Here is a 22,043-nt window from a genome sequence, read left to right on the forward strand (position 1 = left end):
AATATGGCTCATGGTGAGAAGAGAAATGAAAAATAATCCATAAATTACTCAGATAATAAAATTAGTAGACAGACAAGGGCATTAAAAGAGTTGTTTTAAGTATTCAAAATGTTGAAGAAGTTAAAAGAAAATTGAACATGGAAGATTTTAAAAGACCCAGATGTAAGCTACAATGAAAACACAGTGGATGGGACTATTACCAGATCAGATACTGCAAAAGAAGAGATTAATAAACTTGACTACCTAGCAGTAGAAACTACCCAAAATGAAACACAGTGAGTAAAAAGATTGGGGGGGGGGGCGTTGAACAAAGCATAAATGGGACGACTTCAAGCAGCCTGATATCCATGGTTATCTGGAGTCCCTGGAGGAAAGCAGTGGGCAGAATAAATATTTGAGAAAATGGCTGAAAATTTTTCAAATGATGAAAACTATAGATCCACAGATAAAAGAAGCTCAACAAACCCCAAGCACATGAAAAATGAGTAAAATTACAGCAAGGCACATCATAATAAAATAGCTTAAAACCAGTGATAAAGAGAAAATCTGAAGAGCAGTAAGGAGAAAAAGATACATTACGTAGAGAAACAAAGATAAGGATAATCGCAGGTTGCTCATCGGAAACAGTGCAAGCTAGAAGACAGTAGAGCAACATTTTTTAAGTACTGAAAAAATTGTGAACCTAGAATTCTAACCCAGTACTCAGATCAGACTGTGTGTTATTTCTGCTCAAGAGTTCGCCAGTGATTCCCTGTCTTAAGGCCTGGTTGCCTCGGGCACTGACCCTGAGACAGAGATGATCATGCAGTAAGCAGGCTCATTGGGAGGTGCTCTGAGGACCAACGTCTATGGAGGAGTGAAGAAAGCGGCATTGGGCAGGGGGAAGCTGAGCTTTGATGCAGTCTCAGTAGAAGCCTCAGCTGACCCTACCAGGAGTTTTGAAAATGGATGTCCCTTCAGAGCTGTCCCTAGTTGGCGGAAGGGGGCGAAAACCTTGGTACCCACAGGTTGATCGTTGATCAGATATGGGATGCCCCAGGAAGGGTGCATGGTCTTGGGTGAGGCATCTCCTTAGGCCAAGGGAAATTCTCAGAGGGAATCAGCCTGGGGGATGACTACCTAGATTCTGAAGGGGCTTCTAGATGACTCACCACACCATCCACTACACTTTCAAAACCGAAGTGGAGAAAATCCAATCTTAGCACAGCACAAAAGGCCCTCCATGAGCTTGCACATGCCTACCCCCAGCTCACCTCAGGCTGTTCTCTCAGCCTGGAAATGTCTCCCACCCTCTCCCCTGGCCCCACTTGTCTCTTGGAAAACTCTTTCTAATCCTTCAAATTACAGTTGAGTACGCCTCCTCTGAGATGCCTCCTCTGACTATTCATGCACACTCAGTGACACTTCCTGCCAGCAGAGGAACATGCACTCTGGAGCCAGGGTTTGAATCCCAGCTCTGCCGCTTGCTAGCTGTGTAACCTAAGGCAAATTACTCAGATCTCCGTATCTTAGTTTCTTCATCTATAAAATGGGTACAACCCATCAGAGGGTTGTTATGAGAATTAAATGAGTTAATATGTGTCAAGTTAGTGACTGGCAGGAGAAAACAGTTGCTATTATCGCTGTTGCTGTTGTTATTGAAGGTGCTCACTATGTATTTATTGAAGGCATGAGGATGGAAGGACCTGAGAGCGACAAATTGCAGGCATGTTCAGTGAGTGTTGAGCAATCCAATCTTCAGAAGGGTAGTAATAGCCTATATGGGCCCATGTGGGGAAGGATGTTTAATGTCACAGTAAAGAGTGTGCATCTTATCTGGTAAGCAGTAAGAGGCAACGGCAAAGTTTATCAACAGGTGAGAGAAAGGGAAAAAAAGAGAGATATATAGACAGGTTGAGCCAGGAGGTAAGGTGTACATGTGGTGAGGTGAGAGTTACAGGTAAGGATGGTGTTAGAGGAAATGGGGGTGGGGACATATGGCAGGTGAGGGGAAGTGAGTTTAGAGGAAAGTAATATGGACATATGGAGGGTGGAGTGGGGGACTCAGCTGGGGCTGATGGGAACAGGCGAGGAGTGATAGAAACGCGCCGGGAGTGGGGAAGATACAGGGTGATGGAGACAGGTGAGGCTTTACGGGGACAGGGAAGGAGTGATGGGGCCGTGCTGGGGGTGGGGTTCGAGTGGGTGGTTGAGACCAGGGAGGACACCCTAAGCGCCCGAGCAGGGCCACGCGCGCGCGAGTCCTAGAGCTGCAGGAGCGGAGAGAGGAGCCGAGGGGAACGTGATGTCAGAGAAAGGGCGGTGATGTAAGAGCCAGGGCGGCGGGGCGGTGATGTCAGGGCTGGTGCTGATGCTGGCGGCGCGGTGCATTGTGGGCAGCTCCCCGCTCTGCCGCGGCCGCCGCCGTCGCCCGAGAGAAGGATCGGGGCCGGGCCGGGCCGGGCCGGGATGGTCCCGGTCGGGAGGCCGCCGCCGCCGCCGCCGCCGGAGGGAGCGGGCCGCCCGTCGCCGCGCTGAGCCGCCCCCGCCCCCGCCCCGCCCCGGCCCCGGGGGATGCGCCGCCCCGAGCCGCCGCCTCCGCCGCCGCTGCAGCCTCCGCCGCAGCGGGCACAGAGCAGGTGAGGCGGGCGGGGCCGGGCGGGGGTCGGGCCGGGCTCCTCCTGTGGGCTCGCGGGCCCCGGGCTGGGCTGCCCTCCGGGCGCAGCCTTCTCGGGCGCCCCTCCCCGCGCCGCCCGGGCTGGGACGCCGGCCTACACAGCCTGGGCCGCACCGAGGCCTGGACCAGCTCCCTGCCCCCGCGCGCACACCGCCCTTTCCCGCCGGCCGCCCGGGCCTTTTGCTCCTCACTTCTCACTTCTCACCCCTGTCCCTGTCCCTATGGCTTCAGTCTCCTGTCACCCCCGACGAGTCGCTTCCAGCTGTCTCCATAACCTCTCTCCCTCGTCCTCAGTCCCTCCATTCCTTCCACTGGCCTCCTGACCAACTCCCTCACCCCTTCAGCTGTGCCCAGAAACCCCTCTCTGGTCCTGGGGCTTCCTCCTGTGCCATCATGATCTCTCACCTGTCTCTGTCTTACCCAACCCCCTCCTCTGACCCTGTCACCCCTGGTCCCTTTCATTCCCCTCTGTCCCCTCCCACACACCGTTTCATCTGTTTCCCTTATCCCTCGCCGGTCTCCTTTGCCTCTCCTTACCTGGGCTCCCAGGTTCCCACACATCCTTGGCTCATCCCTCGCAGTTACACATTAACACCTATATTCACAGACCACGGGGCGCTCCCAACTGCTCAGCTCTGTCTCCATCAGCCCCACACTCTCAGACATGCACTCTCTGGCATAATGTTCATAAAAACCTCCTCCACGAGCCCTCTCTCACTACACACCGAAGCCTCCACACACCAAAGGGTCCTGAGGGGCCAGTAATGGGGCAGCCAGGTTGCTTGCGTTCATGTCATCCATTCCCAGTCTGAGTTGAGCGTAGTCCTCTGAGGCAGAGAGTGGGAAGGGTGGTGAATAGGAGGAATCAGGGAACCCTCACTTATCCTCCTGCACCCACTCTTTTCCCACCTCACCTGCTCCTTCTAGGCTTGCCCATCTAAAAAATGGGAGCAGGACCTAAATTTTTCTCATCAACCTATAGAATCCACCATCCAGGACTGGAAGGCCCACCGGAGGTCACCCTGTTCAACTCCTCAAGGACCCCTCCCTACTGGTTCAGTCGCTTCCTTTATCTTGTCCTCAGCCTGTCTCCTCCACGTGTATTCCAGAAACCCCCATTCCTACCACTCCCTTCATCCTGCCACTGCCCTCTCTGCCCTGCAAATTCCTGCCCCCTATGCCACTTGGCAGAAGGAGGGCAGAGGCCTATTTCATATCAGTTCTGATCCTCTGAAGTTGTGTGGACTGGAGGAAACAGTAAGCTGAGTCGTTTGAAGAAAGACAGAAAAAGAGTGACAGTGTCCCTCCCCATGAAGATCCCTTCTCCACATGTCTCTCATGGCACACCATGACCTGCCTTCACCATTCCATGCTGCCCCCTGCATCAGGACGGCTACACACAGGAGCCCTGAGGAATGATCCCATCCCAAGGAAAGACAGGCTTATAGAATTCCCATCCCATCCATACTAAGGCACTTTTCTCTTCTCCACCCCCACCCCAATCCCAGCCTGAGTGACTTCCTTCCATCTGTGACTCTAGGGTCATTGTGAGGACAGAGCAGTGTGCTTATAAAAAGTGTAGGGGGAAAGAAAAGAAGAAAAGATCCCAGTTCCATTCCTGTACTGGGTTGGCAGAGATCTCAAAAGTTATCTCTTGTGACTCCCTGCCGACACATGCATATCACACACTGAGACACAAAAACACACATAAGCACCCACAGACACAGACGTACAGACATACACAGATGTACAAACACACACACAGACACATAGATAAGCACACACAGAAGGACACTTAAATGAAGGGGTAGTGAAGGGTAAAGGGGGCCAAATATATGGTGACAGAAGATTTGACTTTGGGTGGTGGGCACACAATGTAATATACAGATCATGCATCATAGAAACGTACACTTGAAACCTATGTGATCTTACTAACCAATATCACCCCAATAAGTTTAATAAAAAAGACACAATACATACATGCATACTCACACAGAGGGATACACGCGCAGATACACGTGCAGACACACGAGCACACACTTGCATTTCCCTGGGTAACACTGACTGGATCCCAACCCACGCACTTGGGACAGTCTCCCTGATACCCAGCTTCTACCTATCCTAATGCAACAGGAGCTGTGTTCTTTCTTGGTTCCTGAGCAGACACAGAAAGGTGTGGTCAGAGGCTCTCACCCCATGCCCACCCAGACTTACCGCTCCCGTCACTCCTGTTAGGCCGCTCCCACTTCCCTGCGGTCCCCAGTTCCTCCCAATTCAACCTGCCTCTCTCCCTCTGTGAGGCCATATAGCTGCTGTCCCTCTAAAACCCATGTCTTGAGTCCATTGCCTTATCTTCACTCCCCATCCTTGCTTCTCAAGCCCAGGGCTGTGGCAGTGCTTTGGGCTCACCACAGAGAATATGTGCCCCTCAGCAGCCGGGGGCTGTTGGGTGTCTCCGCATTCTCTGATTATCACATCTCCCATGGTTGGTCTCTGTCACTCTGGTGTGCGTCTCCATCAGCAGTTCTCCCCTTTCAATAAGCCTCAGCTGCATTTTGTGGCACAGGGAAGGTGTGGGTGCCAGGGGCTACAGATGGAGTCACTCACACTGGGTCTCCCCGCTGTAAGCATGGGACCCAGTCTGCTGTGCTCCTTGGTTAGCAAGTCTCCCCCACATTAAGTAGCATATGCCTCTTTGGGAAACACTTTCCCTACAGCCTGTTCACACATCATTTTCCTCTCCTTTTTCCATCGAGGTGTGTCACTGGTATTCACATCTCCAGTTTGTAGTTTGTCTACCTCCCTTCCTGTGGAGAGGACTTGTCTTCTCCCCTGACCTCCGCCGGTGCTTCCACAGCGCTTCCCCCAGTAACCCCTGGAGCATCTGTGCAGTGGTCCCGGGAAGGATGGAGCTCCCCTTCATCATATCAGCAAGGTGGTCCTGTGTCTTTGGCCCACTCCACTCACAGCCCCTCCCCACTCCCCCAGGTAGATGGCCCCCCCAGGCCAGGACCTGCGGACACCCCTCCCTCCGGCTGGCGGATGCAGTGCCTAGCGGCTGCTCCTAAGGACGAAACCAACATGAGTGGGGGAGGGGAGCAGGCCGACATCCTGCCGGCCAACTACGTGGTCAAGGATCGCTGGAAGGTGGTGAGTGACCCGCCGGGGCAGAGGGAGGGGCCGGGGGACGAGGCGAGGAGGGGAGGAGGGGGTCTGGAGACCTGTAAAAACAGGTGCCTTTAGCGCACCTGTCCTAAGAGGGAGGTGCTCCTGAGCTCATTTGCACACTGCTGGCAGGTCATTATTTTTGCCTACACTTGTGGACAGTCTCTTTCTCCCAGGGCCCTCTCCTCAGCCCCGCCCTCTCTCACCCTTGCCCCGCTAGGTCACGCTGTCGGTCCCAGCCGGGAACGACTCCTGGTTGGATGCCGGAGCTGGAGCTGCAGAGCTCCGTGGGGGAGGAGGGAGGGTGGGGGAGGGGGCTCTTTCTCCGCCGGACCTTGGGGAAGGGCGGCGAGTGAGCAGGTGCCCCTCCGCTTCCGCAGAGGACGGAAAGGCTTGGGTTCCGGGAAGAGGTCCGCAGGCTGCTCCCACGGCATCTGCGCTCCATCTTCTCCATCCACCCTCCTCCCCTCACTGGTTCCTGCGGCAGGTGCAACACGCCGAGACTCCATCTCCCAGCGTGCCTTGCTCCTCCAGCCCAGGACTTCAGGCTGCTCGGCCTGCTGGGAGTTGTAGTCCAAGCCTCCTGGGGGTTTGGGTCTGGAGAGGAGGGGGACACTTGAAGGTTAGGGAAAAGTCTGTGCCTGGGGAACAGGACCTACTGTAAATCAATCCCTGTCCCACCCCCACCCCCCTTTTTTCCCCGTCCCATAAGAGCTTCCTGCCTGCCTGCCTCTTTTGATTGTGGGGGCAGGCTCATGTGGAGTGGATTGCGGGGTGATAGTGTGTGAGCTGTGGGTCTGCACCTGGATAGGGAGCCAAGAGGAAGAGAGGGAGAACGGCACAGGTCAGGTCTATAGTGAGCTTGTGTGTGTGTGTGTGTGTGTGTGTGTGTGTGTGTGTTGGGGGAGAGGCTCAGCTCCCTTAGGGATTGAGAGGAGAGTGGGGCCTGCGTGCAGGTGGGTCTCCATGGCAACAACCACCCCACTGGGCAGGTCCCTTAGAGGCCCAGGGATAGGGGCAAAGGTGGCAGCCTTGTCAGAGATGTCTTGGAAGGGGGGCACTGGAGGAGCTGGAGAGCTGAGGGTAGGGGCTGCCTGTTTCTGCAGGGGGACCTCCTGAGAGGGAGAGTAACAAGACAGAGGTTGGGGGAGGAGGAGCCAGCCAGTAATCAAAGGAATGAAGGTCTGGTAAGGTGAGGAGTGTTACAAGAGCTTCTTGTGCTGGCAGATTGGAGGCAGGACATTTGCACTGAAGAGGTGAGAAAAAGATGGTGTTGGTGAGTTTGGGCTAGAGCTTTTTTGTGCTTCTTGAGGGAGGAACTGGGAGATGAGTGGCAAGAGACATGGTAAGTGGGAGTTGGGGAAGGGAGGCATGCATACAATCTGCCAGCTTACCTGTCTACTCTCACTTACTCCCTGCCCCCTGGACAGCTAGAGATGGCGGGGTACCAGATGCTTCCCATCAGCGCATCTCCCTGTGAACAGGACCTACTGTGAAGGATGGGACAGAGGCATGAGGCAGAGCTCAGGAAACAAGAACAAGTTGCCCAGGGATGGTCTGTAGCCAGGAGAAAATGAGGATCAGTGACACTAGGTGGAGTATTTAAAAATTGTAACATTTTCTTCTTCTTGAGGCAGGCTTCTCAGAATTAGAATAGCAAACAATAATAGTAACAAAAACTTAGTATTTGTTTTGAGCACTTACTATTGCCAGACGCTGTGAAAAAATGTGGACACTGTTAGCCCCGTTTCACAGGTCTGAGAATAGAGGCACAGAGATTAGTTAACTTGCCAAGTTACCTTGGCTGGTAGGTAGAAACAGGTCTGTCTGAACCCAGCCATGCTGGGTCAACAGTCATGCTTTCCAAGAATTAGCCCATCCAAGAATCAGGACCATAGAACTGATGGAGTCTGTGACCAATTCCAGTCCAACTCTCTCATTTTACAGAGGAGGAAAAGTGGAATCTAAGAAAATTTAAGAAACTCACCTCAGATCAACCAGAGCTGGGCCAAGAAACCAGGCTTCCTTTTTCCTAAGTGAATGCGGGTTCTATTATGTCATATTTCTCCTCCAGTTTAGGGAGGTTCTTCAGCAGGGAAGGGGATCATGAATAGGGCCCAGTGAAGGGGGTTTGAGAGAATATTCCTGTTACTGGGCTGAGGGCAGGGCTGCATTATGGCTTTCATGGGTCCTGGGCACTTCTCCTCCTTGGGCCCCTTCCTCAATAATAAATTACTAAAAATTGTATTTTATGACTGCATTGGTATAAAAAGGAATAAATTAATATTACATATTAAAATTTTCTTTTTGACCTAAAAGTTTTTTCTCCTTCTGATTTTAAAAGAAACTAACACATTTTCATTGCCTCCTAAAAGTATTATGAGCCTAGTCACTGTGCTTGCTGTGGCCCATGGATAAGTGCCCAGGGAAGAGGGGAGTTGGGTGAGTGGTGGGTGCAGATGCCTGGCTCCCCATCCCAGGGAGGTCCTGTAAAGGGTGGGGGTGGAGTAAGAATGGGACTAAGGAAGGAAAAATAAGCTCTGTTTGGAAATGAAGGTGGTGCAGAAATACCCTTGGGCACCCTGGGAAGTTGGGGAGTAGGTGTGAGAAATACCTTGGATGCTCCGGACCCTCCTTACCATCCCCAGCAAGGATTTTGGAGCCTAGTAGATCTGAGCTTGAATCTCAGCCCTGACAGTTTTAATCCCAGTGTGATCAACTGTCCCTATAGCACTGTGCTTCAAAGTGTGGGTTCTACCTCAGATTGCCTGCATTTAAACAACTCCTGGCTTTGCTACTTACTAGCCCTGTGACCTGGGGCCAGGTACTTAACTCTGTGCAAATGGTGACTCCTGCGACCTTCCTCACTTGTGTTGCTGGGAACCTTTGGGGATGAGCTGAGATGACATCTGTCTTTTCTCACTCTCTGCCCTGGGATGCTGGAGGAAGAGCATCTAGAGGGTTAGATCTCCACTGCACTGCCCCAGGAATAAACAGATTCTTGCCAAACCATCCCCACGTGCTCCCACAGTGTCCCCTGCCCCAAAGAGGGGGCTCACCTTGGTTTTGGGCACCTGAACAGAGGCCTAGGAAGTGATGTGAGCCTCAGTAGCAGGTATGGGCAGTGAGCACTCTTTCCTGAGTCTCCTCCCCCAAATACTCCTCCTACCAATACTCTGGTGGCACTTTTTAGGATTCAGCCAACCCCTTCCGGGAGGATCCGCCCTGAAGCTGGGAGGTTCTGGAAACTGGTTTTCCTTCTGGAGATTGCTCAGTCTATGCAGGGGATTGAGGGGAGCATGATATTTATTGTCCTTCCAGAGAAGAAAAGATTCACGACAGCCCATTATCTCTTCAGAATCCCACATACCCTTGTCCCCATGTCTATATGAAGGCACACATGTCATACTCTTCCCCACTGCCCACTCTGACGTCTGGCCCTGTGTGTGTGTGTGTGTGTGTCTGTTTGTCTACCTGTGGGCTGAGCTGTCTGTCTCCAGCACTAGGAAAGGAGGTGGGGGCCCTGGTGGATGGGGCAAGGAAGGGAGACGTGAGGTCCTCCCCTCCAAGGGTGGCCCCTGCCCCCATCAACAAAGGATATGACCCAGCAGTGGATGGGATGAAGAGCTGCTCAGGCTGATCCCTCTGTCACCTATCCCCCCCACCCCAACCTGTCTCTAGCTGAAAAAGATTGGAGGCGGGGGCTTTGGTGAGATCTACGAGGCCATGGACCTGCTGACCAGGGAGAATGTGGCCCTCAAGGTGGAGTCCGCCCAGCAGCCCAAGCAGGTCCTCAAGATGGAGGTGGCTGTGCTCAAAAAGCTGCAAGGTGCGGGCCTAGGGCAGGAGGATGGGAGGGAAGAGGCGATGGAGCCAGGGGCTAGGAGAGGGGATGGGATAAGAAGCTGGGAGGAGGTGTAGAGGGGCGGAGGGAAGGGGCTAAGGGGGAGCTGATGGACAAGGTGAGATGGACCAGAGTCTAAGAGCAATGACAGGGCTAAGGGCAGGGGGTGGTGGTAGGCAAAGTGGTCGTGGGGCCCGGGCTAGGGGCCCGGGAATCCAGAGCGCGCCAGGAGCCCACCTAAGGGTTGGAAGTGAGGAGAAGGGGTAGGAGTTGGGAGACGCCTGTCTGTGCCCCTCAGGGAAAGACCACGTGTGCCGGTTCATTGGCTGTGGCCGGAATGAGAAGTTCAACTACGTGGTGATGCAGCTCCAGGTGAGTCCCCGTGGTCCATCTTCCGTCCGTCTCACCCAAGGACTTGGGCTGCAACCCTGGTGGCCCCCCAGAGGAGTGGGGAGTGGGCACAAGCCTCAGTGGTGGTGGGTAGGACGGTCGATGAGCAGGGTTACACCCCCACCCCCAGGGACGGAACCTGGCTGACCTGCGCCGCAGCCAGCCGCGAGGCACCTTCACGCTGAGCACCACGCTGCGGCTGGGCAAGCAGATCCTGGAGTCCATCGAGGCCATCCACTCCGTGGGCTTCCTGCACCGTGACATCAAGCCGGTGAGGGCCACCCCCCACCCCCTCTAAAGCACGCCCCCTCCTCTCCCTCTTCGGGCCCTGGATTCTTCTCCAGAATAGTTTCTTCTCCATCCCAGGCCCCATCACTGCCCCTCACCTGCCTCGCAGGAGTACACACCCCTGCCCGCCCCTTGGCCATGCCCATGCCCATGCCCATGCCCTCTCCTGCGCTTCTCTTCTCTTCCTTTCCCTCATCCCTGACCTGAATAGTCCTTGAACATAGAGAGGTGAAGGGGTTGAGGAAGGATGGATGGGGGAGATTGAGAGAAGGGGACCAGGGGCTGGGGCTTTGTAAGGAATCCCAAATAGCTAATTTTGTGACATCTTGGATCTTGGTTCTGAAAAAAACTACCAATCTTAAGAGGTGAAAACTGGGGCCCAGAAGGGTTGGTTGAATGGCCCAAGGTCACATAGCAAGAACAATGTAGGTCCTGCTGAGGAGTCCCAAGGATTCAGAGCCAGACAGACCTTGTTTCAACTGTCAGCTGGGTCATCAGTTGCTGTGTGACCTTGGATAAGCCCCCTAGGCTCTTTGACCTTCAGCTTTCCTCATCTCTAAAATGAAGATAATCCCACCTGCCCCTCCAATGGGTACAGTAACAGGTCAGGGGTTTTACTCTTTCGTGAGTGTAGATGGGCTGAGGGCCCCTCCCCGGTTTCTTGGCTCCCCTTGAGGTGAGCTCACAGCTGCTGTCTCCCTGCAGTCGAACTTTGCCATGGGCAGGCTGCCATCCACTTACAGGAAGTGCTACATGCTGGACTTCGGGCTGGCCCGGCAGTACACCAACACCACGGGGGACGTCCGGCCCGTGAGTACCACTGCGCGCAGGAATCCTGGCCTCCCGGGATCCCTTCGCCAGGTTTCCCTGCAGCTGCCTGAATAGGCCTGGCTTGTGTTCAGTATCAGCAGCACCCAACTCTGTGCCCACACTCGCCATCCCCTCTCTCTAGCCTGGGCTCTTGATGGCAGCCACACCCACGCTCTGTGGTCTGTCTGCCCACTCTGGCCAAGGACAGACGCAGGGGCAGGCGGCAGGCTTAGGACTGAGGATGGGTGTCAGGTTTGTTCCTGACCGGGCCAAGGTGGCGGGGGTGGGGGGTGCCTTGGGGAGGCGGTCAGGGTTAAGCAGGCAGAGGTAGGCTTGGTAAGCAGGGTTGAGCAGGGCCGAGGTCAGGGGCAGCAGGTGAGGTTCCTGGTGGTGTTCTCTCCTCTGCAGCCTCGGAATGTGGCCGGGTTTCGAGGGACTGTTCGATATGCCTCGGTCAATGCCCACAAGAACCGGGTGAGTGGCAGAGCCAGGACTGAGGGGCCTAAGGGCAGTAACAGGACAGGGGTGGCGTGTGCCGCTGAGGGAGAGGGTGGGGAGGGCCGCTCTGGAGGTGGGAGAGAAGTCTGGGGCAGGGGCTGGAAGCTGCCACTCCAGAGACCCCTACTGGGAGAAGGCTCTGCCCTTGACTTCCCCTTCTTCCGTGTTTGTGGGGCTCCTCTCCTCTCTGTTCCCAGCACAAATCTCTGTGGGGTGAGAATGCACAAACAGAAGTTTTGACTGGGACTCTATGTGTGCTGGTCAGGGAGGGAGCCATGACTTCGGGGAGACCCCAGTTCTGCCCATAGAAGCCTGGGTGTCGAGCCTCCTTGACTCAGCGAAGGGTCAGTGCCCTGCTCCCAGGGGAGGACCTGAGAGCTGTGGGTCACCCCCCCCGTTCCCCACCCCTAGGAGATGGGGCGCCACGATGACCTGTGGTCCCTCTTCTACATGTTGGTGGAGTTTGCAGTGGGGCAGCTGCCCTGGAGGAAGATCAAAGACAAGGTGAGCCCAGTGCGGCTGGACCTGCGGTGGGTGTGGACGGGCAGGGGGCCCCATCTGCCTGTGTCTCTCGCCTCCAGGAGCAGGTAGGGATGATTAAGGAGAAGTATGAGCACCGGATGCTGCTGAAGCACATGCCCTCTGAGTTCCACCTTTTCCTGGACCACATCGCCAGCCTTGACTACTTCACCAAGCCTGATTACCAGGTGGGAGCCTGCCGCCGCCTGCACCCCGGACACCTCTCTGTGGGCGACCGCTGCCAGCAGCACCCTCCTGCCGAGGCCCCACGCCCCTGCCGACTTGGCCCCGACCATCTCCCCCTGGTCCTCCAACTGCACGAAACTCTTTTGCGCTCTTACGAACAGTAGGCATAGCTAAGATTTATCAAGAGCTTACCTTGTTTTCAGTGCCTTCCATGCCTTCATTCATTTAAGCTTCAAAACAAGCCTTTGGTGATAATCGTGTGTTCCTTATGTTATTATTTTGGCATTCAACAATTAATTAAGCCAAGTGCTTTCAATTACTTTACACCAAAACTGCAGGAGTCCAAGTGGGATGATTGTCTCCATGTCATAGATGAGAAAACTGAGGCCTGATAGCCTGGTTAGGAGCAGGCCTGGGCTCAGGCACATCTTCTGACTCCAAGTCCAGTGTTCTTTCCAAGGCGCCATCCCCAAACTCCTATGGGATCCATGACCCTGATCAGAGAGTGGGGAAAATGTCAGCAATGTTTGCCCAGGTTCCACTGTGTGCCACCATGGGGAGCACAGTGTCGGGCACACAGTGGGCACTCAATGAAGTGGGTCTTGCCAGCAGAGAGAACTTGCCCTGCATTCTGGAGAGAGCGAAGTCAGAGCGGAATGGTCTGGGGGCCTAAGAGGGTATACAACTGAGCACAGAGCCCTGGTTGCTGACAGAGATGCCTCACTTGGGGAATAGGAAGCCATACACACCCTAACCCCCCTTGCTCAGCCTCGTGGGGTCCCCCAGACCAAACAGCTGAGAGCACACCCTGTGCTGGGCCCTGTGCTGGCTGCTAGAGATGTAGAGTCGGCAAGTAGGCGTGCAAACAGTTCTAGCCCATGCACTGTGCCCAACCAAGGGAGCTGAGAGGCGGGGGAATCAGGGAAGGCTTCAGGGAAGAGAGGTGGGTGGGAAAGGCATTGCAGGCAGAGGGAGCTGACTGCACACCCCTGACCCCAGGTGGTGGGTTTGGGAAACTACCAGTGGTTCTGGGCTGCTGTTGCTTCTGCTGAGATAATGGAAATAGCAAAGGAGTCTGCAGCCAGTGATCAGGGAACAGATTTCAGGGGGCTTCTATCCAGCCAGTGGGGCTTAAACCAAGATGATAATTTGCATGCCGATTTGCATATTGTGTGCATGTTTTCATTTAAAATCAATGTGCCCTTCTCCTTCCGATGCCTCTTCTTGGCCCACCCTGGAAGGCCCCTTTCTTTCCCCTGCAATCCCAGAAACTGTCACCTCCTCCTGGCTAGCCCCAGGGTCACCTCTCTGTCCTCCCCCAAACCCCCACCCCACCCCCTGCAGTTGATCATGTCGGTGTTTGAGAACAGCATGAAGGAGCGGGGCATTGCCGAGAATGAGGCCTTTGACTGGGAGAAGGCCGGCACCGATGCCCTCCTGTCCACGAGCACCTCTACCCCGCCCCAGCAGAACACCCGGCAGACCGCAGCCATGTTTGGGTGAGTCTCAGGAGGGGCGATGGCTGGGTGGGGGACCACATGACCGCTGCCTGGAGCTGTCATCCCAGAAGCCAGTTCTCTCCTCTCCTACCTGGACACACCTGGTTTGTCTCTCCTATTCTTGGTGCTGAACAGTAGGGTTCTAGAACCCCAGGAAGTTCTGCGACACCTGCACCCTCAATCTGGGCAGGAGTGGGATCCTCATTTGAAGCTATTGACCTCGGTGGGGATCAGGAAGCCCTGAGTGAAACTGCCTGAGCCCCACCGTTTGTTATTTCTCACATGCGCTCATTTAGGGAACATGTCTTGAGCCCACACCGCTTGACCCGGTGGGAGCACAGGAAGAACGTGCAGCCCCTGCCTCTGAGTGCTCTCAATTGTGTCTATGGTATTTGTAATTGATGGGTCAGCAATTTCAGAGCAATGTGACAAGCACAAAGACAAAGGTGGCCAGCGTGAGAAGAGGCTCTCCACCCAACTCCAGGAGCGAGCCAGGGAGAGACGTGGGCAGGTCCTCCAGGGACCTTTGGGAAGGAGACTCAACAGGACTTGTCAGCACATTATGGTGCTCAGTCTGTAAAGACATCGCTCTGGGAACTTCAGAGCGATCCTTGTCTTTAGCCCCACTCCTGGTCTAAAGGAAGCCAGGCAGTGAAATGCAGTGGCAATCCCTTAAATAGGGCTAGGTGGTGGTGTGCCCAACCCAGCAGCCACATCTTCTTACAACTCTCTGCCAACCCGAGGATGGCCTAGTCTCAGAGGTTTTGTGAGCCGGGTTGGTTATGGGCCAAAGGACACCCCCACTCCTGCTGGGGCCTCACCTGTGCCCACGCCCATCTGTGGCAGTGATCTCCAGGGCCTGTGCTGGTAGGAGAGGGCACCCATGCCAGCCTTGCCCATCGCCCCCTCCTGGCCTCTCCAGGGTGGTCAACGTGACACCAGTGCCTGGAGACCTGCTCCGAGAGAACACAGAGGACGTGCTGCAGGGAGAGCACCTGAGTGACCAGGAGAACGCACCCCCAATCCTGCCCGGGCGGCCCCCTGAGGGGCTAGGACCCGGACCCCACCTCATCCCCCATCCTGGTGGTCCTGAGGCTGAAGTCTGGGAGGAGACAGATGTCAACCGCAACAAACTCCGGATCAACATCGGCAAAGTAACTGCAGCCAGGGAGAAGGACAGGGGTGGCCTTCCCAACCTGCGCCCCCCCCCCACCGGTCCTCCTGACACCCTCTCCCCAGCTGCAAGCCTGCTTGCCCCGCCTCTGTGGCCTTGCCCCGTCTCAGGTCACCCGCATCCTTGTGCTCCACTTCCTCGTCTCCTTCACCCTGAGAAAACCACCCAACCCACAGCCGCCTTGTGAGCCCCAGCTCATGGAACTCCCCTCTCCTGCAGACCCCCTGTGTGGCTGAAGAGGAGCAGAACCGAGGTGTAGGGGTCCCCAGCTCTCCAGTGCGTGCACCCCCAGACTCACCGACAACCCCAGTCCGTTCCCTACGCTACCGGAGGGTCAACAGCCCTGAGTCAGAGAGGCTCTCCACTGCGGATGGGCGGGTGGAACTCCATGAGAGGAGGTGGGTCTGGGACCAGGGGGTGGTAGTGGTGGGGGGGCCCTGGTTCCCTCCCCCCTCATCTGGTTGGTCTGGAGGAAAGGTCAATTCCAGGCAGAGGTGGGGGACTCTGGGAGTGCTGAAAGGCTTGTACTTGGGTCTTTAGCCAGACTCAGAAAGAGTCAGTGACAGGGCCTGGAGTGTTGGTGAGTTTAGAGCTAAGATGAGCCTTGGGTGGCTGATGACCAGGAGGGACCAGGGCCAGATCTGGTGGGTGGGACAACCTCAGAGGGAAAGGAGATGTCCTTACCCTCACTACCCTCACTTGGCTTTGGGTAGGGCTTCACCTCATAGCAGGGCTGAGGCCACTTTGCAGCAGGAAGGGGATCGCTTCCCCAGGCCCAGCTCTGGAGAGGCCCTTTCCACACGCAAGCAGTGCGGTTCTTCATGCTTCACCTCAGCCATGGCCCCTCCTCTGGTTTCTCCCAGAAACAACACCCCACCTCCAGGATGGGGCACAGTGCTCCTTTGGGGCATGGCGATGCCCGAGACAGAGGAGCACTATCCCTGTCTCTGTGGTGACAGAGGGAGATGGGGATCCTATCTTCAGGGAGCTGACAGCTCTCCCACTCACGTTCACACTCCTGCGGGTTGCCTGCATTTTCACCCTGGGCAGCCTGGCGGGTTCTGGGAACAGGGAGCGTGAGGGGGGCAGTGTGGAAAGGATGTGAGTGGAGGGGAGAGATGGGCAATGCTCTGAACAAGGACAGTCCTGAAGAGCCAATTGCTTTGGCTCAGAGTGAACCCTTGTTTCAGTGATGGTGGGTAAAGGAGAGAGGCGAGGAGGGATTTTTCTGGAAGGGAGTTTTCAGGATCTCATAGGCAGGGCAGAAGGGTTTGGGTGGGCTCTGGGGTACTGGGGAGTAGGGGGGTATGAAGCAGATGGGAATTGTTCCCCCCCCCCTCAGCTTCTACGCCCCTCCTTGCCCCTGATCGTCAGCCCCTCTCCCCTTCGCTGCCCTCTCTCCTGTACGTCCACCAAAACAACGCTCAGGAAAGGAAGCGGCATCAGCCATTTACATGGGAGTATAAATGTCAGATCATGAGTGGCCTCCCTCAGGGGTGTTTTTATTTTAAGCCTTATTAACAAATCAATAAAAATATTGTGTAGAGTCCTAGTTGGCAGATCCTACGTGGGCAGTGGTGGCCTTATGTTGAGAAAGCCCCACAGGTGGCTTCCATCTGCACCCCTCCCCATCACAGGCTGGGGGGGGGCATGAAAGACAGCCCTCTGCCCCCAGGCTGAGTGTGAGGAAGACCCCACCCCAGATCCAAGCCTCCACGGCTCTCAGTGGGCGCTCCCCAGGCATTTGGGAAAGGATAGTTCTTTTGTAGTGGCCCATCCTCCACACACTGTCATACATCCAGAAATATCCTCACGCTGGGGCCAGTACACCCCTGGTTGACAATCTCTGGAAGTAATGTGAGAGTCACAGCACAGTTTAATTTAACAACAAAGGAGATGTCTCAAGGCAGGATCCAGAGGTGAACAGTCAGATGGGTCCTGCCTGGCAGAGCTCACAACCCCTTGGGAGGCAGGTACGTAACCTCACATGTGCTCCTTTCTGTGATGAGAGGGGACACAGGAAGCGCCAGGAGGGCAGACTAACCCCTGTGAAGGATGGAAAGACTCCCTACGGAAAGTGACATCTGAGCTGGGATGGAGAGCAAAGAGTGGAAGGACAGGTCTTGTGGAGGGAATGGCACGTGCAAAGGCACAGAGTTGTGAGCTCGTGGGCAATTTGGGGAAAGCGTGTGAATTTGAGATGGGTCTGGCTGGCTAAGGGAATGGGGAACCGGGCTTTAGTCTGGCAGCCAAGGACCCTGAGTGCCAAACTAAGGAATTTTGACTTTGTCCTCGGGGCTGGGAGCCACTGGAGTTTGTTGGAGGTGAAACCAGCCAGGCAGGGCTGCATGGTGGGAGTAGAAGAGGCTAGAAAAACCATCTGTAAACTCAAGGGCCAGGTGGGCACTTGCCCTGGATGCAGCAGGAGCAAGGGCCTGATGGGGTGTGAGCACTGGACAGGCAAACAGAAAGCTGGCTTTAGGAAGATGAAGTTTCACTGCGGTGGTCTGGAGGAGAGAGCACTCTTGAGCACAGGAACCAGGCTTTATTTCCTGTATGTTTATATTCCTGGAATACAGTAAGCATTCAAAAACGTGTTGAGTGGATGTATGAATGAATAAATGAGATCTTCACAGGGAGTGAGGGTGGAGGGTGACAATCCAGGAGGCGACGGGGCCTCTCCCAGGGTGGGAGAGTGCCATGGTCAGGAGGGTCCAGGTGTCACGGTCCACCCTGTCACCTACGTGGGGTCCTTGGGGCTCCAGAGAGGCCGGGCACTGAGCCGCACCTGGGGTGGCTTTGCAGGTCACGGATGGATCTGCCCGGCTCACCCTCGCGCCAGGCCTGCTCCTCGCAGCCGGCCCAGATGCTGTCAGTGGACACAGGCCAGGCCGACCGGCAGGCCAGCGGCCGCATGGACGTGTCGGCCTCTGTGGAGCAGGAGGCCCTGAGCAACGCCTTCCGCTCGGTGCCGCTGGCCGAGGAGGAGGACTTCGACAGCAAGGAGTGGGTCATCATCGACAAGGAGACGGAGCTCAAGGACTTCCCCCCGGGGGCCGAGCCCAGCACGTCTGGCACCACCGACGAGGAGCCCGAGGAGCTGCGGCTGCTGCCTGAGGAGGGTGAGGAGCGGCGGCGGCCAGGGCTTGAGCCCACCCTCCGGCCCCGGGGACGCAGCATGCAGACACTGGCTGAGGAGGACCTGCGACAGATGCCATCCCAGCTCCCACCACCCCAGCTGAGTCAGGCCGATGGCCGGTCAGAGACTTCGCAGCCCCCCACTCCAGGCAGCCCTTCACACTCGCCCCTGCACTCGGGACCCCGCCCCCGACGGAGAGAGTCAGATCCCACCGGCCCTCAGAGACAGGTAAGGTTGGGTTTGAACCCCACACCCCATCCCTGGACACCCAGTCTTGGTATGGTAGCTTGGAGTGCTCCTCATGTGCTCCACGGGGCTACTGACCAGCAACCAACAGTTGCATGTTGTGATGAAGGCAGACAGGTTTCAGGGCCTGAAATTATGCTTGGAGGGCAAGTGGGCTTCCTAGTGGAAGTACTCCCCAAGTTCTGAGCTGAGTCTGGCATTATGAGCAGTGTCACCCAGGTGACAAAGCAGGAGAAAGGCCTCCCAGGTCAAGAGGACAGCACATGCAAAGGCCCAGAGGTGGCGATCAGAAAACACTGTGCTGAGTGCATGTTGCTGCAGATGAGGCCTCCAGGCAGGTCCTAGGGCCATGTGCTGGAGGCCTTGGGGCTAAGCTAAGGGGCTGGGGCCTGATCTGAGAGCTTGATAAGCCACCAAAGTCTTTTAAACAAGGGTACAACATGATTACATTGGCACTTTTTGAATGACCCCTGTGGAAAGTGGATTGGAGGGGCACAGAACTCTAAGCAGAAAGGCCACATGGCAGGCACCAGCAGGAGAGTCCCCTGTGGCTTGGATCAGGGTGGGGGCTCTGGATGTGGGGCAAGGTGGACGGAGCCAGAGGCATTGGGGCTATGACAGACTGGAGGGGGTCTTGGCTGGTGCCCAGCATTCTGGCTGGACGGTGGTGCCGTCACTGAGTGGTTCGAGGGGAACATGGACTCAGGTTTGAACACAGTGACCTCCTGGTACTATGGGATGTCCACATGGAGGCCTCAGAGCTCAGGAGAGATTTCAGCTGGAGACATGGATTTGGGAGTCATGGAAGCCACAGAAGTGGGTGATGTCACCCAAGACAGCTGTGTGGGGTGGGGAGAGCCAAGGGTGAGGGCAGAGCCAGGGAACACTCACCTCTGGGGGTGGAAGGGCGCTGAGAGGAAAGGAACTTTCGAGAAAGACTGAGAAAGAGGGACTAAAGTGTGGAAGGAGCACCTGGGCAGAGGAGTCCTGGACACCAGGGAAGGGGTGGCTGAAGGGGGTGAGGGCAGCAGGAGGGGCAGGCTCCATGTGGGTGGTGAACCCTGAGAGCCAGGATGAACAGACAGTGATGGGAAGCAACAGAGCCAGGGCGGGAGGGACCCTAGACTGGGCACAGGGGCGGGCATGTTGGGGCCCTAGGAGGACCCGGTTAGGCTGCAGTGGCACTTTCTTGCATGGGAGGACTGAGGGACAAGGCTGGAAGGACAGGGGTGGGGGTGCCAGGCGGTGGCTGAATCATGAATGCCAGGCAGGCTGAGGCTCTGCAGCATTTCTCACGGTATTGTGGTTACTTTCTTCCTGCAAGGATGGGGCGTGAGAATAGGCAGAAGGCCACTGGCCTGGCCTGGCTTCTCTGTGTAGGGAAGAGGCCAATCTCTGTCTGATCCAGCAGGTGGCGCCAGCTCTTACCCTGGGTACTGAATGGGGCCCATGTTCTCTGAGAGAGGTTGGGTGAGCCCAGGAGAGGATGCCGGAGGGCTCAGGGGCTGTGCCGCGTTCACTATATCGGGCCACACTGGAGACATGCTCTAGGATATGTGAAGGTGCAGGGCCGGGGCCAGTCTGTTGCATGCTCAGTTGGGAGGTCGCACCTGGGAGCATGCAGGTGCCCTGGAGAAGGGCAGCTCCAGGCAGGGCTCTATTCAGGCTCCATCCATGTGTCTAGAAGAGAGGACCTCTGAGTTTAGATCCTGAGGAGTGTGCATTCTGGCCTTGCCCTGGACTCTGGAAAATTGAGCCCTCACCCAGAGAGGACCTAGCCAGCGCTGGGGCAGGGTGTGGGCCAGCACGCCTGTGTTGCTGACCTGAACAGTGTCCCCCAGGACCTGTTCCTACTGCCCTGGGGAAGCAGTAAGAACAAAATCTGTTTGGGGCTTCTGCACTGCCCTCTCATTCATTCACTTATTCACTCATTCACTTGTTCATTCCATACCTACTGAGCACCTACTCTATGCAGGGTGCCTGAGGCATCAGAGATCATATGCACAATAGGTTGTCCCCACAGGAAGAGCAGTCTAGGAAGGAGCCAGACAGTAGTGGTGTGGGGCGGAAAGAAAGCCCAGAATTAGAGTCAGGCGGCCTGGGTCTGGCCCTGGGTTCTACCAGTCCCTTCTTGGTGACTGTATGACAATTGAGCCTCAGAATGAGGGAGCTGAACTGTCTGGGAGGTTTTTCTCACTTTCAGATTCCCATCCATCTCCTGGGAATCATCCTCACATTGGGGAACTCTGGCCAAGGGGGCGACGAGAGATTTGGGGGAGCAGGCACGGGCCTATTGTACTGTCAGTCAGTCTTGGACTCAGTTTCTGGTTGTGACACGGGTAGGCACAGCTCGTCCCAGTGAACGATGGCTTGTGTGTCTGGAAGGGGTGTTTGGTGACTGCAGACCTTGGTTTACCCACAGAGGAGAGGATGATTAGCATTCTACAACGTGTGTGTGCATTTCTCTGTCAACTTAGCTCAAGAGTGTGATGGTGTGTGAGTGCGTCCACATGTGTGCACATGCGTATGGGGCACACGGCAGTGCGCCTGTGTGAAGTCAGTAGTGGGTCTGCGAGTGTGTAGAGAACCACAGAAGCCTGGAACGTCAAAGCTGGAAGGAGACTAACAATCACAGCTATAATTCTAATGGCAATCACAGTGGCTGTCACTGCTCTGAGCACTTTCATATTTTGCATGTGTATTGCCCACAACAACACTGTGAATGGGCAGCCCCCATTTAAAAGGTAAGGAAATGGAGGCTCAGAGGAGCTAAGTTTTAGCCCAGGGTCACCAGCTGGTAAGTGGGAGGGCCGGGATTTGAATCCAGGCAGCTGACTGCAGGGTCATGCTCTGGGCCACTCAGTCTGAGGCCTGTGAGTTTAGGAGAGGTGCAGACACAGGCCTGAGAGAGCAGCGGGCTTGTGTGGGGTCAGAGAGAGTCAGACTGGTATGTGTGTGTATGTGTGCGTGCGTGTGTGTGTGCGTGCGTGTGTGTGTGTGTGTTGCATGCAATCCCTGGCTGGACCATGTTAGCAGGTGTGCTGGTGGGCATGTCAGTGTGCATGGTGGCCTCTGTGTCTGTGCGTGAGCACATGGGGTGTGACTTGTTTAACTGAGTATTTCAGTTCAGCAGGGTGGAGCAGAGACCTTCCTTGGTCAAGGGGATGGAAAGAGGGAAAAATGGACTGGCATATCTTTCCTTTTTTTTTTTTTTTGTCTGGAGAGAGTCCTGGACTTGTCTCTGAGGGGGCTCCCAAACCTGGCTGCACATTGGAATCACAGTTAGTGGAACTCCCCTCCCTCCAGTCCTATAACTAGATTAAATGGCTCGGGACAGGCAGGAACTCCCACCCTGCCACCTCCTTTCAAGGAATCCCTCCTAGACCTAGCTCAGCCTGCTCAGAGTCGGATGTATGAACTTCCTCATAACAGCAGTCCTTAAAGATAGAAGCACCTATGACTCTGTCACCTGTCCCCATGAGGAGCAGGGACAAGGATAATGTGGGACCAGGAACGAGTTTGGAACTAGGCACACCAGTAGTTTTTGGTGCCCCTGCCATGATGCTTTAAATGTTTTTCTTTACACACACCTCATGTTCTTCTCTGGGAATATAAGGTGCAGATTGGAA

At 55.6% G+C, this 22,043-nt stretch overlaps 1 protein-coding gene across 2 annotated transcripts in view; it reads left to right on the forward strand.

The window, feature by feature from the left end:
• Positions 1–5,683: 5,683 nt before the first annotated feature.
• The window catches only part of TTBK1 (tau tubulin kinase 1), a gene marked incomplete at both ends in the record, with an annotated part of 33,025 nt that continues 16,665 nt past the window's right edge, over positions 5,684–22,043 (forward strand). Inside the window, 12 exons of one of the 2 annotated variants that reach the window (XM_081140661.1) lie at positions 5,684–5,806; positions 9,503–9,650; positions 9,964–10,037; positions 10,186–10,326; positions 11,049–11,153; positions 11,562–11,627; positions 12,063–12,155; positions 12,233–12,358; positions 13,701–13,855; positions 14,778–15,009; positions 15,249–15,427; positions 17,835–18,396. In XM_081140661.1, coding sequence (XP_080996787.1) covers positions 5,699–5,806; positions 9,503–9,650; positions 9,964–10,037; positions 10,186–10,326; positions 11,049–11,153; positions 11,562–11,627; positions 12,063–12,155; positions 12,233–12,358; positions 13,701–13,855; positions 14,778–15,009; positions 15,249–15,427; positions 17,835–18,396 — 1,989 coding nt within the window. The remainder of the gene's footprint in view (positions 5,807–9,502; positions 9,651–9,963; positions 10,038–10,185; positions 10,327–11,048; positions 11,154–11,561; positions 11,628–12,062; positions 12,156–12,232; positions 12,359–13,700; positions 13,856–14,777; positions 15,010–15,248; positions 15,428–17,834; positions 18,397–22,043) is intronic. The other variant, XM_081140660.1, reaches the window with a different exon arrangement.

This window comes from Miniopterus schreibersii, assembly GCF_964146895.1.
Source record: "Miniopterus schreibersii genome assembly, chromosome: 6".
NCBI lineage: Eukaryota > Metazoa > Chordata > Mammalia > Chiroptera > Miniopteridae > Miniopterus > Miniopterus schreibersii.